The sequence below is a fragment of the Lampetra planeri genome, chromosome 4, assembly GCF_965212315.1.
Source record: "Lampetra planeri chromosome 4, kcLamPlan1.2.h2, whole genome shotgun sequence".
In the NCBI taxonomy this organism is placed as follows: domain Eukaryota; kingdom Metazoa; phylum Chordata; class Hyperoartia; order Petromyzontiformes; family Petromyzontidae; genus Lampetra; species Lampetra planeri.
The window spans coordinates 3311487-3324501 of record NC_136110.1 but is presented as its reverse complement, the minus strand read 5'-3'; the positions used below and the strand labels follow the sequence as shown (position 1 = coordinate 3324501).

Here is a 13015-nt window from a genome sequence, read left to right as displayed (position 1 = left end):
CTTTTCACTGCCTTCAGGCTAAATTGTGTCGTGTCAAGGCTTAGACCGGCGTTTATTATTATTATGATTATGCACACACACACAACTGTATATTTTAAGAGCTAAAAAGCCATAATGCGCAGCACATGGTTCAAGCAGGGGGCTCTCCATCATCCCAGACATTGCCTGCAAGCGGCGGCGATGCGTTTTGTAAAAAAAGCCGATCAATGCATTTGTGGGCAATTCTCGGTTAAGTGGACAGAGCTATTTGCTGCTCGCAGATCTATCCCCGGCCACTCTTGCATGCCTTGGGAACAACTTTGTATCAATATTCACTTATAGGTTGTATATGGACTCTTGAAATGCATGCGACGAGCAGCGTCTGTTTACGGGAAATGAATGACTGTTGCCACCATTAACAGAGTTAACGTGACAACCGTCGAAATGCTTTAAAAAAATTAACGATCTCAGTATTAATCGCATCTGAGTGTTTTGCGCAGGATATCGCGTGCGGGAAATGCAAGTTGGAGAATATTGTGTGCTGTTTACAAAGGAACATGCATATTAAGTGTCTACACCATGATCTCATTTACAATGAAAATGAGAATATGTCCTTGTCGATAGAATGTGTGCACAAAGCCAAAAAAGGAATAATAGTAAACTAAAAGATATCTGCATTTTAATGTCATTCATCTCAACAGGAATGCCCCACGTGAAGTACAAACACTCATTTTCCTGAGACGTGACCAATTCCTACATTGGCAAGTTTGACGAATTCCACCGTGTTTTGTGTGCGGAAGGACAAGTGGAATACCCAGATAAAACCCAAATACATCTGTGGAAAATAACATTCAAATGTCCACGCAAATGGTTCACTTGCCTATTTGCTGTACTGTTATTTCCTGGTCACCTCGCTGCCTCGGAAGTGAGGGCGTTGTGCAAATCTGTGTGTGATCCACGTTAATTATCTTTAAAATGGGCACGCAAAGCCAAAAAATGTGCAGTAAGGAGCTGTCGATTAACAAAGGTATGTAATTTTCATTGTGTGAGCAGCAGCTTGATTTGCACGGAAAAAATATATATATTTCAGCCATAGTTTTTATTTGAAGGCGTTCAAGTAAAATACGGTTTTAAGGAGCGCACATCAAAATAAATAAGTGCACATTACACACACACGATAAGTTAATTACGCATAAAAAAATATATTGCGCAGGAAATGTCTGTAGCTTGTGTACCATAAAAAACCCCTCATAAAGGCCTTCACGACTTCCTTTAGGATATAAATATAATGCGGAATAACGAACGAGTCCGATTAAAACACAAGCAATCAAAAGCACCGCGTGGGCAGGAGGCCTGTGGCATCAGGGTGGCGCGTCACTTCCGAGCGCGTCACGGTGTGGCTCAGCGAGATAAAAAATCTGGTCGGTCGCGTTACACAGATGGGACGTCCCATTAAATTAAACAAGACCAGACGCATTTGTCAGGTATTTACATCGGCCTGTCAGCACCCAACGTAGCTCAAGGTGGGGGTCGGGGGGCGGGGTAAAATATGGGAAGATATGCGCGGACCTGCACAGATGGTCGCCACATTTCCACACGAGGCCGGCACCGTTGCCTGTGATGCCACGCCACGGGGCCCCGCGCGTTGTGCGGTGGATGGCACCTGCCCTCGTGACATTTCCCCCCCCCCCACTCGCGTCTCCGGTGCTCCTTACAGAGGGCACACTTGTCTTGAGAAAATTCGCTCGAATGTTCAAGCGTTTGCCAGAAGGAGCTGCCGCTGGGTTTTTTTTCTAAGTCGCGTGCTTGTGCCGCATCTCGGCACACCGTAAAGATCCACGTTAATTCTAGATTTGAAGTGTTCGTGACTGCAAGGATTCACACTCTTTGGTTCTTTCGGTAAAGTCACGTAGGTAAAAAAATCTAATAAAATAAGTGAAAACAACTCAATTAAATCACGACGTTTCGGGCGCAACACAAGCGTCCGTCATCAGGTGGGGACAACCACAGCGAGAGAACTATGTATGCCGAAGGGATGGTTGTGACGAGGGATTATATACCTGGGGGGGGGCATACACCAGCGAGAGTTCGCTGGTGTATGCGGGCACTTGTGTTGCGCCCGAAACGTCGTGATTTAATTTAGTTGTTTTCCTTTATTTTATTAGATTTTTTACATACGTGAACCAAAATATGGATCCACGTTAAATTGCACGACCACGTTTAAACAAAAGAAAAAACAATCTATTTGGTCGACCATTACTTCATGCGGATTTGTGTTAGAATCGATCAGTTAGATCACGGCAGTGCGATTGTACTTGGTTTCATAATCTGCGGAAGATCTGAAGAGCCGCACTAAAAAAAGGACGGCTAATCATATGCAGTCCGACCACAGATGACATCATGCATGCAAAACGCTCCTATTTAGAGTGGCTCAAAAGCAAAGTGTGCCCCCACTGCTTGCCGCATATTGTCGCGTTTAATCCGCCCATGTTAATTATGTTTGGCACTTTCTAACGCAAAGAACATTGCGCTACATCTGTACAAACAATACTACAGCAACAAGCGCCGGTTATAACGGCACGCAAGTGTTATTTTAATTAATGGCAATTGTTAAATGGCTTTTTTTTTTCTTCAAACGAGTTAATGTTCCATCGGACCGTAGAAAACGTGCACTATCATGATTTAGCATGCCAACTAATGGGTGGACATGAAAAAAAAGCAATCTGCACACCACGTATTGTTAGGCGCTGAATGGAAGCCGGCCCGACACTGAGCTTCCTCTGACGCTGTTGTTGACCGCACGCCAAAAAATGCAGCTATTCGTTTTATTCAAAAGCAGACTTCTGCAGCTGTTTAGAATGCCCATAAGAAGAAGAAAAATAATAACAACAAGTGTGTACACGGGGCCAGGCACAACACGACGATAATGTTTAGTGAAAACTAAAATGCTTGTGCTTTTGCCGACATCACGGGCCCTTATGTATGTTGTGCACGTGGGCCGTGTTTGTGGAATACATGCAAAAAAAAAGTGCCGTCATCATGATGTACAAGGCGTGCTGGCACTTGCTGCAGCGGTTTTCCTCCGTAACATTTGGTTTTATGAGCAATTTTATTCTGAATGTCAACAACCCGGGCAAAGTATTGACGGTTCCTCAACCGCACTTCTGGCACAAGCACGCAAGTTTACAAAATAAACCTGCACAATATAAACCGCAGTCTTTTGTCAATCCACTGCTGGATGATGGCCTCCCTACATCATCGCGGTCACGGTGTTGTTTGACGAATTCACTACGCTGGTTGGTACGAGTTGATGAATAGGGGTGTATTAGTCGCGGCTAGGAATCCTAATTGGCGGACTCATGGCGCTAACCGCTGCGCCACCACTCCATCTTAACTCCTTTGGGTGGGGGGTAAATTTTCCAATTGGAGTTGAGTCACCGATTTTTGTTTTAAATTAGAAAATTAAAAATTGAGACACGTCGACAGCTGTAGACAACAACGCTCCAAGCTCCGTGAGAGAGGAAGCCTGCATTTTGGCTTAGATTTGTTTCCACAAGGTTATCGCTTGTGTTGTTGCTGTTGTTGTTGCTGCTGCTCCCACGATGCCATACACCTTGAGATGGCGAGCACTCACTGTAAATCACCGAGGAGCTTTTTTTTCTTTCCGTAGCGTGAAAAACGAGATGCCGAGAGGGGAAAAAAAAACACGAAAGGAATTAAACATGTTGTTGCAAGGCGTTGACTAACGCTCTTCAATGTATGCCACATGCGCCGGCTGGAACCCAAATAAATGCGCCGTTAATTAAGGCAGAAAGAAAATTAACACCCCACCACCTCCCGCACACCAACCCCACGCCCACTGCGAAAAAGCATCAGCGTCGTCGTCATCGCTCGCGGTGGCTGCTGATCAGCTGCGGCTACGCACGGCAGCTGACAGCCAAGGGGGCCCTCGGTCGGCGGGGGGTTATTAAAAGGATTCGAGAACGAGGAGGAAGGAACCACGGGCAATCGGCCAATCAACTCCAGACATACACATCGCGGCTGTGCGGACTGGGAGTAAATGGTCGGTGGCCATGGTGGGGGCGAGGGGGTGAGAGTGGGGGGGGGGTGAAAGTGGGGGGGGGGGGGGTGAGAGTGGGGGGGTGAGAGTGGGGGTGAGAGTGGGGGGGTGAGAGTGGGGGTGAGAGTGGGGGTGGGTGAGTGGGGGGGGGGGGGGTGAGAGTGGGGGTGAGAGTGGGGGGGGGTAAGAGTGGGGGTGAGAGAGTGGGGGGGGGGTGAGAGTGGGGGGGGGTAAGAGTGGGGGTGAGAGAGTGGGGGGGGGGTGAGAGTGGGGGGGGGTAAGAGTGGGGGTGAGAGAGTGGGGGGGGTGAGAGTGGGGGGTGAGAGTGGGGGGGTGGAGGAAAAGCAGAAGGAGCAGTGAAATCAGCACTCTCGTCTTATTCTTTAATTTGACTATGGGGATAGGCAACAGTACGAGGGGTGGAAGGAGAATGCGAGAAGGATTCCATTGCGGATTCGGAGAAGTAGTATTGACGTTATATTCATCAACGCTTCCTGCGCAAGAAGTTGTTGTTTTGTTTAACCCAAAGTGGATCAGTGTAGCAATGTGATCAGCGGAAATAGCGGAGGATAATACTACTCATCATTATTATTATTTCGTGTGCCAAATGCACTGTTGGACGAAGGACTCCTCGCACTGGGGTTGATCTTAGAAGTTGTGCTTGGTGATACTTCACACTCGCCAGGGCATACGAGTGAATGGAGAGCCCAGGACCGCTTCATGTATCACTTACTAATGATGTTACCCATGGCTGAGACTCCAACTTAGGTCGCCAAGTTCACAGCACAGTGCGTGAACCACTGCTCCTCCTTCCCAAGTATTTTATTAAACCTACTGCTCCGATTAGCAGGGTTGGCTCCCTTACGGTGCGGAAGGAGTTCAACATCAAAGATCCCCCGTATAGCCTGTAACAGACTGTAGGGGCAAGTGCTGTTAGCGAGCACCTATGAAGGCCAGAACGGCACACGAGGGGGTGGGTGGCCAGCACCACGCCGGACCGCCTTTGTCTCCCCAGTGGCGATGTTTACACACCGCGCACCAGGTACTCATTTGAGGCTGAGTCGACCTAGGGGAAGCCCAGGACCGGTTCAGATAATCGTCACTGGGTGTTGGCCGTGAGCGGGAATCGAACCCAGGTCGCCAGGTTCATAGCGCAGCGTAGCGCTAACCGCTACACTACCTCTCCCCACTAGTCCAACATACACACTGCTATACATGCATACATACGCGCGTGTGTGTGTGTGTGAGAGAGTGTACATTTTAACAACATATGCATCTGCCGGGGATGATTACGTATCCACCACACAGAGCTGCATTGTCATTAACTATTGTGGCAATATTGGGTGAAGTCACGGCGTCTTAGGAGCGCTCCATGAAGGATAGCAGCAGCAGCAGCAGGGTTGCTGGTGCAGACCAAAGCTCGCCGAGGATTTCGACAGACAGCGTTCAAATATTCCATCATCCCCTGTCATGAATCCAGCGAGGCTTTCCGCGGTTTTCCTAAACAAGCCGGGGGTGGCGGGGGGGGGGGCTTAATGTAAATAGGTGTCCACAAGAGCCCATTCACAAAAACCTTGCCTCCGAGCGCACACAGTACCGGGCCTGGCTGCCATATGGGAGAAGCTAATGGGAGGCAAATGCGCGGAGGGGAATCACTGTTCACAACAGATTGGCCATAAATTCCATGAAGTGTTTTATACCCCCCCCCCGCCGCCCCACCCCGTTCATGACAGCAAGCACCGAACGTGTTAGGATAAAAAAAAATATGTATCATTATTATCCTGCCATTATCTATCCACTGCTGAATGAAGGCCTTCCCATGCAATTTATCGTCCGGCAACAGCTTCGTGATCCCACAAACCAACGTCGCTTCTGCATTTTAATTTATTCTCATCGTTCCATCTCCGTGGCGGACGTTCCCTTGGGCATCTTCTCTCCCCTTGGCTTCCATTCCATCACCAGTCTCACCCCACCGGCCATCATCCCACACTTGCGATTCATCCTGCGTAAGCTCACTTGTGTTTTTATAAAAAATAATTGGACATCTCCAACATGTGTTTACATTAGGTAACGTAATTTTTTTTGATGGCACAAAGATGACTTCGTAACAAAAAACATGCCTTTAATTGTTATTATTATACTTGTTTACCAAGGTAAGTGCCATTACTCGTTTTCAATTGGTTCATTTGCAGGTAATTTTTCTACATTGGGATGTTTGGCCAATAGCGGTTCGGCTTGACTTTTGTTGTAAAGCTTTGGGACGAAACCAGAAAACCCAGAGAGAACCTATGCAGAGCAGGGGGAAACGATCCAACTCCACCCAGAAAGACACCCACCGCAGGGTTCAAACCCTTCTTGTTGTGAGGCACGAGTGTTAGGGGTGCACGACCATGCCAACATAATTAAATACAAAGTAGAACACAATTTTAAACATATATCTCCATTACAAAAGGAATGCATTGGAAATACATGTGCCTACAATTGCCTCGATGTATATTATAACCGAGCTGTGACGGCGGTACTTTAAACGCACTGCACAATTGCAGCCTTGAACCTGAAGAGGTTCCAGGGTTTTAAAACCTAAAACGTGGCAGAGCAGCAAATATCTGCACTTCCAGTATCCGTGAGCAGCGAGCAGTGGCTGAGGTGTCCCATTGGATCATAGGTGTCACAGTTTAAGCAGGTCACATGCCAAAATTCCATCCCCTTTAGCGATCCTACCCTCTAACCCCTGACCTCTAATCGACAGCACCCTCCCCCCCCCAACCACCTCCTCCTCCCTCCCCTCCCCCACTCACCCCTCGAGCCACTGCACCAAATCCACTCTCCAATGGAGCAACCCTGAGAAGAGACAGATGTCCGTACAGATACCGACCAAGCGGAAGTTTTGGACCAGCAGCCGTCCGCGAAAGTCGGCAGTTTGTGCTTATCCAACGCAACTTGCAATCCCGGGGTCGTTGCCGTTGTTGTTTGAAAATGGAAAAAAAATTCGCACATATATTACACGCGCGCGTGTGAGCATAAACTACCGGTTCAAAGATGTGGGCATGAAATACGTATGTTGGCGATTCCATGGCAAATAAATTGCAAGCGAGCTGCAAGAGAATCAGATGCAGCGGTGAGATGGGTGGCATTGTGTATCGCGCTAACCAGCTACGTAAGAAAATTCACAAACTACAAAAGCCCAATTGATGCTCATGCTGCGAATATTGACATTATCAGCCTCCGTGTTACATTCTGTCACCCCGTGCATAAAGAACTGACCACGTATGTGCATGAACTTTCCACGTAAATACCTGTATGGGTACAAAACTGAACGAATTCACCGTATATACACATGTACAGTATGCCTCACGAACAAATAAATAAGCACGTATTTTTGCAGGGCATGATTAAAATAATCAGATTATTTTTTTCGAGTCTTATTAAATTAACTGCAGATATAAATCTGTCTGCTCTGCGGCAGATCGCTAATGCACATTACCAGCACGTCGGGTGCCAAGCTCTTTAATGCATGAAGGTTATTTGCCTCTCGCGGATTATTTTACAGCTGTGATTAATTAACATCCTGTGGGCCAGCAGGAAACGAGCATCGTCCCCGTATGCGCAGGCCCTCTACGCGGCCATTCACGCTCGCACGAGGTCCTCAGCGCTCGCTCGCTCGCACGCACTTTCGTAAGTCGCACCTGTGTTGAGATAGCAACAAAAAACATCCCACTTTCCTCGGCTAGACAGCCAACCCGGAGACGAAAAATAAAATCCTTAAACTCTTTGGGAAGCTCCAAAAATAGTTGTACGTATGTCAATTTAAGTTTTGTAAAGTCTGAAACGCGCAGGGTCGGAAAAATAAACAAGAGCGCAAGGAAGATTATTCTTTTTTTTTTGCCCCTAAAATCGAGACTTGTTGAGGTACAAAGCAGCAGCAGAAAGAGAGACCAACACACAAAATAAATAGTTCCCTGCCCGGTGCGATCAATCAGGACCTTGCCAGGAAGCCGTGTTTACTCTCGACCATTTCACACATGGGGCACAGACTTGGATGTGAATACCTGTATTAGTGCGCTTGCAGGCACGCACGCACGCTCGTGCACAAACGGCGAGCGGCTATGGCGCGCACGTCCGCACACACGTCCGCACACACGTCCACCCACGCACCATATTTCATGTGCGTAAGAGGCGGATGCGAAGGCCAGTTCAGGGGATCGCCAACAACACGGCCGCCTGCTGAACACCGTTTCATCGTGCTGGCCGTGTACGGTTATGCGACTGTGCTGCATAGCTCCGCGATGTGGTTTTTTAGGGTATGTACCGCGTGTCGTTCGGCATGTTCCAAATTCAGCGCCCGGAGAAGCTCCCGGCACGTGGAGCGAAACGTCGGACATCGTGCCGAACAACAGGCGGTACAAGCCAAGAAGAAAACGCATTGGAGAGAAACCATTTCATTCTGCCACCATTCACGCTGGACCGCCAATCATATTGTAAAGTTGCTTGCTGTTTTTGCCTCGCAGCCACTGTGCTTTTTAAAAAAAAAGGCTCACATCACTTGCCTGCACGAGATCTCAGCGGAAGCTGAAAATCGTTGCACTTGAAACTTCTGGGAACACCTCCAGCTTAACCCGTTCGCGTATCAAAATATCGGCCACCATGCCGCAAAATTCTAACTTCGTTTAAAAAAACGTACCGTCTCTCTCTCTCTCTATTTCTCTTTTCAAGTTGGTAAAGTTTCTTGCAAATGTGCTTCGCCGGTCTCCAAGGATACTCGAGCGATGTGCAGTCTATGGCTTAATCCGTCGGGTGATCTCCCCAACGGAAGCAGTGCTCACAATGCCACGCTCAGAGCTCCGAAGCCGATACGCTTTATACGGCGGCTTTACAGGCGGCTGCGGCCAAAGAGTAAGCGCAAGATGGGCCCATCCGCTTCTCAAGAGAGTGGCCACACACGCCAGAAAATTGAAGCGACAATGGGGGCAAAGAGGAGTGTGGAGGAGGGGGCGAAAAAAATGCAGCTTTTTGTTAAAACCCAACAGTGCCATGTGCAACTTTTTTGGAGGGAAATAAAACGTTCATTTGTCGACTGCGATTCAATGAATTGCAGTTTTACGAGAGTTTTGCATGTCCTGAGACACTTTAAAACTTGCGGGTGTTATTCTCACCCGGCACTTTTTAGCAAATATGACGATGTCAAAGTGGTACGTTATATATAAAAAAAAAACTTCTTGGCGCCTTTTTAAAATCAAAGCTGCGGAGGTGACACGGCCCCCAGCGGGAGTGCGTTCGCCACTTCTCGCAGAGGTTTGCGGTTAGAATCCGGCAGGCTGCCCCTGGTTAATGCCGCGGGTGCGTTAGCCACGACACATATACACGTGCCGTTTCCTTCACAGCAGATGTTAAAATATCCTGCCACACAATTCGAAGTAGAGCATGCCACCGTCAGCCACGACTGCAAAAAAGTTGTCAAGATGCTCCTAAAGTAGAGGATTGAAACTCGGCGAGGCGTTCCTGGCTAAACAAGCGTAGTATTAACAATAACAATAATAATATAAAAAGTAACCCAATAGATATTGTGCAGCAAGTCCCCGAGTCTGCAGTAAATTATCGCTATGTCGGAGTTGTCTTTGCGAAGTTTTACACCACAACAGGCGCTTTACATGTACAGTGCATAGGTAGGTACACGGAGTATTATTTGCTCGTCATAGCACCGAGCGTACGCAGTTGTGTTTTCACGCTTTCAGATGAACTGCACGGGCAACACGCTGTTCTGAACGGCTCTTTGCTCGGTGGCTTCTCAGCTGTACAAGAAGAGGGACAGAGTTTCTCACAGTATTCTGCCATGCAGTCTGTTAACTACCTCGCCTGGTATGCAGGAGGTCGTGGATTCGATCCCGACCCCGATGCCTACTGCGTATTTGGAGTTAACGTGCTCTCCCTGTGATCGCGTCGATTTTTTTCTCCGGGACCTCCGGTTTTTCCGTCCACATTTATAAAGATGCGTTTAGAGTATTCGGCTGCTTTAATTTTCCAGGTGATGAGCCACTTCGTTGAGATATCACTTGTGGGAAGGTCGCTTCTAAAGAAGACAAACATAGCTCAGTGGCACTTACATGGAAAAAATAAAAAACAAAAATGTTGGGCCTTTGAGCCTGTGCTTGGCATATGTGTTTTTAAAAAAAAGCACACGTCACGTGCTCCCCAATTCCACCCGTCCGTCCTTCTCACGCAACACTATCTCCGCGTCTCCCGCCCTTACCGTCCGGCCGGTCGGTGCTGGCGTCCGTGGGCCCCCTCTGCTCCACGGGGGACGGGCGCGCGGACACGACCAGGGCCAGCATCGCTCCCAGCAGCAGCGAACCCGGCCCCAACACAGACATCTTGGGCGGCATCGAGTCAGCGCATCCCACGGGAGCTCCCGGCACGGCCGCTGACGCCTCCACCGACTGCGCACAGGAGAGAGGGAAGCGATTAGAGCCACGGCTCACCACCGCCATCATCGGGACGCTGCCACAGCGGCGTAACGGTTATCGCACTGGACTTGCAAATCCAGAGGTTCGATCTCTCCTGCAGACAACCAATTAGCACGGCGGGTTACGTACGGTGCGAAAGAAGTGCAACCTACATACATACAAATCACCACCACCGCCCGCCATTGTTTACCCAGCATATGATGGGGTAAAGTGTGGGTACTTATTCCTCTTCAAAAACGTCTGGTCGGCGAAGAAGGTCAATTTACCCCGTAGAACTCTCCCTCTCGTAGAGATGCTATACCCAGCAGTGGAGCGAGCACGTACTTGCAGGGCTGCACCTTTAACCTTCATCGCCGTGGTCTATGAGCCAAACCTCCCTTAACGCGAGCTTTGACCTCTGCAGATCTCGGAAGCTAAGCAGTTCTGAGCCTGTTTAAAGTTATTGACTCATTGACTACTTGCGAATACCACAAAGTTGTAGGCGTGGGTTAGAAATGTAGTGTAGCCATAGAGTCTTGAACCTATCTTCATGGAGCTTTGAGTCTTATTCCCTTATATGGTCGTGGGTATCTTTTGCAATCCGGTTTCCTCACAAGAAGGGAACAAGAAGGGGACAAGAAGGGAACTCTTGAAATATAGTCTTGAGACTCAATGAGCCTTTCCCTGGAGATTAGATGAAGGGCATTATGATCATGATTGTGGGTTGCATCACCTTTGGACACCGCGGTTAATGTTTCTCGTTTGAGTTATGCGCTCAGGAACATCAGCCGTTTCCTGAAGGAAATGCCCAATTTGCGGAGGGATAGGCGTGAAAATTGGACTTTAGATGTTCTTGGGTCCTCTAAGCCCCCTTCATTACTTACAGACACGGCACAGTGCTTTGTTTTTACACATACCGGACTGCTCATAACAGTCAAATCCCAAGCGTCATTCTTATCCCATTCCCCCACCCACACACGAAAAACTACAGACTTTGCACAGACCCATACGGGCACTCACGCCCGGCCACCTTCGTCTCCCAAGTACTCGTGTTTACACACCGCACCGGGTACTCGTTTAAGGCCGAGTCGACCTAGGAGAGGCTCAGAACCGCTTCAGACGTCGCTCGCCACCGATGCCGCTACGGCCGTGTTCGTAGCCACGTGGCTGGACATTGATAGGTGCTCTCTAACAGCACTTGCCCCCACAGTCTGCTGAAGGCTACACGGGGGATCTCTATCTTGGTGACGGTAGGGACACGTTCAACAAGAGACACACACACACAGATACCCTTATACAATTCAAATACTCTATTATTCATACTTTCATACCGCATATAGCCTTTAACAGACGTTTGGCGCAAGTGCTGTTAGCGAGCACCTATAAAGGCACACGAGGGGGTGGGCGGCCAGCAACCACGCCCGGTCGCCTTTGTCTCCCCAGTGGCGATGTTTACACACCGCACCAGCTACTCATTTGAGGCTGAGTGGACCGAGGGGCGACCCAACGCCGGTTCACTTTTGTTGGCCGTTAGTGGGAATCGAACTCGGGAGGACCGGGTTCGTCGCGCAGGGCGCTAACGGCGGCACTTACCGCTCCCCCACAGCACAGTAATCCAGACACCGTCTCACATATACACACAGTACACACTACTCGTACAAACACTTCATGTCCACTCTCACACGTAAGACTGTTGGGGCAAGTGCTGTTAGCGAGTAGCACCTATGAAAGGCCGGCACGGCACACAAGGGGGTGGGTTGCCAGCATCACACCCGGCCGCCTTTGTCTCCCCAGTGGCGATGTTTACACATCGCAATCGGTACTTGTTTGAGGCTGAGTCGACCTAGGGGAGGCCCAGGGCCAGTTCTGATAATCCTCACTGGTGTTGGTAGCCGTGAGCGGGGATCGAACTCGAGACGCCAGGTTCGTAGCGCTAACCGCTACACCACCGCTCCCCTCTCACGCAGACACACTCGCGCGCACACACACAAACGCACCGACACAATCACACACACACAGAGCTCAGGTGAAAAGCGGAGGAGTGAAAAATGGACTGCGCGCATACAGTCTAGAAACACAGTACTCTCTATACACCACGCTGACATAGCGCGCAAGACGCCGTCAGTGTGCGCGTGGCAGCACTGGCTTGTCGGAGCTCACGCTCGGTGCGGCTAGAAGCATAACCCGTAAGACTCACCCTGCCCTACTTTACATCCTGCCTTCAAATCCCGTCCACAGAGTTATCTTACGGCCCCGTAGCACGTCAACAAGATGCCCTCTTCAGATACGAGTGCGTAAAATGACGACGCCGTATCGTCGATTTACCCATGGGTCATTTTCCGTCCCGTTTTTTTGACAGCGTCCTTTGTGTTTGTGTTGTTTCTCGTTCTGTTCCCCATTGAGTTACATTATCAGCAAATGGAAATTTAGGCTGCCGCATCAATCGCAATAACAAAAGACTGGACGAACGAGACACAAACACCACCATGGGAAACAATGCAAATGCGACGGTTAAAATAAAACTACACGCTAGGAC

General features: G+C 49.1%; 1 protein-coding gene across 2 annotated transcripts in view; it reads right to left on the bottom strand.

The window, feature by feature from the left end:
- The window catches only part of FGFR2 (fibroblast growth factor receptor 2), a 63319-nt gene that overhangs the window by 41930 nt on the left and 8374 nt on the right, over positions 1 to 13015 (bottom strand). For both annotated transcript variants that reach the window (XM_078593052.1, XM_078593051.1), the window contains exon 2: positions 10287 to 10473. In XM_078593052.1, the coding sequence (XP_078449178.1) occupies positions 10287 to 10419 (133 nt within the window). In that variant the 5' untranslated portion in view covers positions 10420 to 10473. The remainder of the gene's footprint in view (positions 1 to 10286; positions 10474 to 13015) is intronic.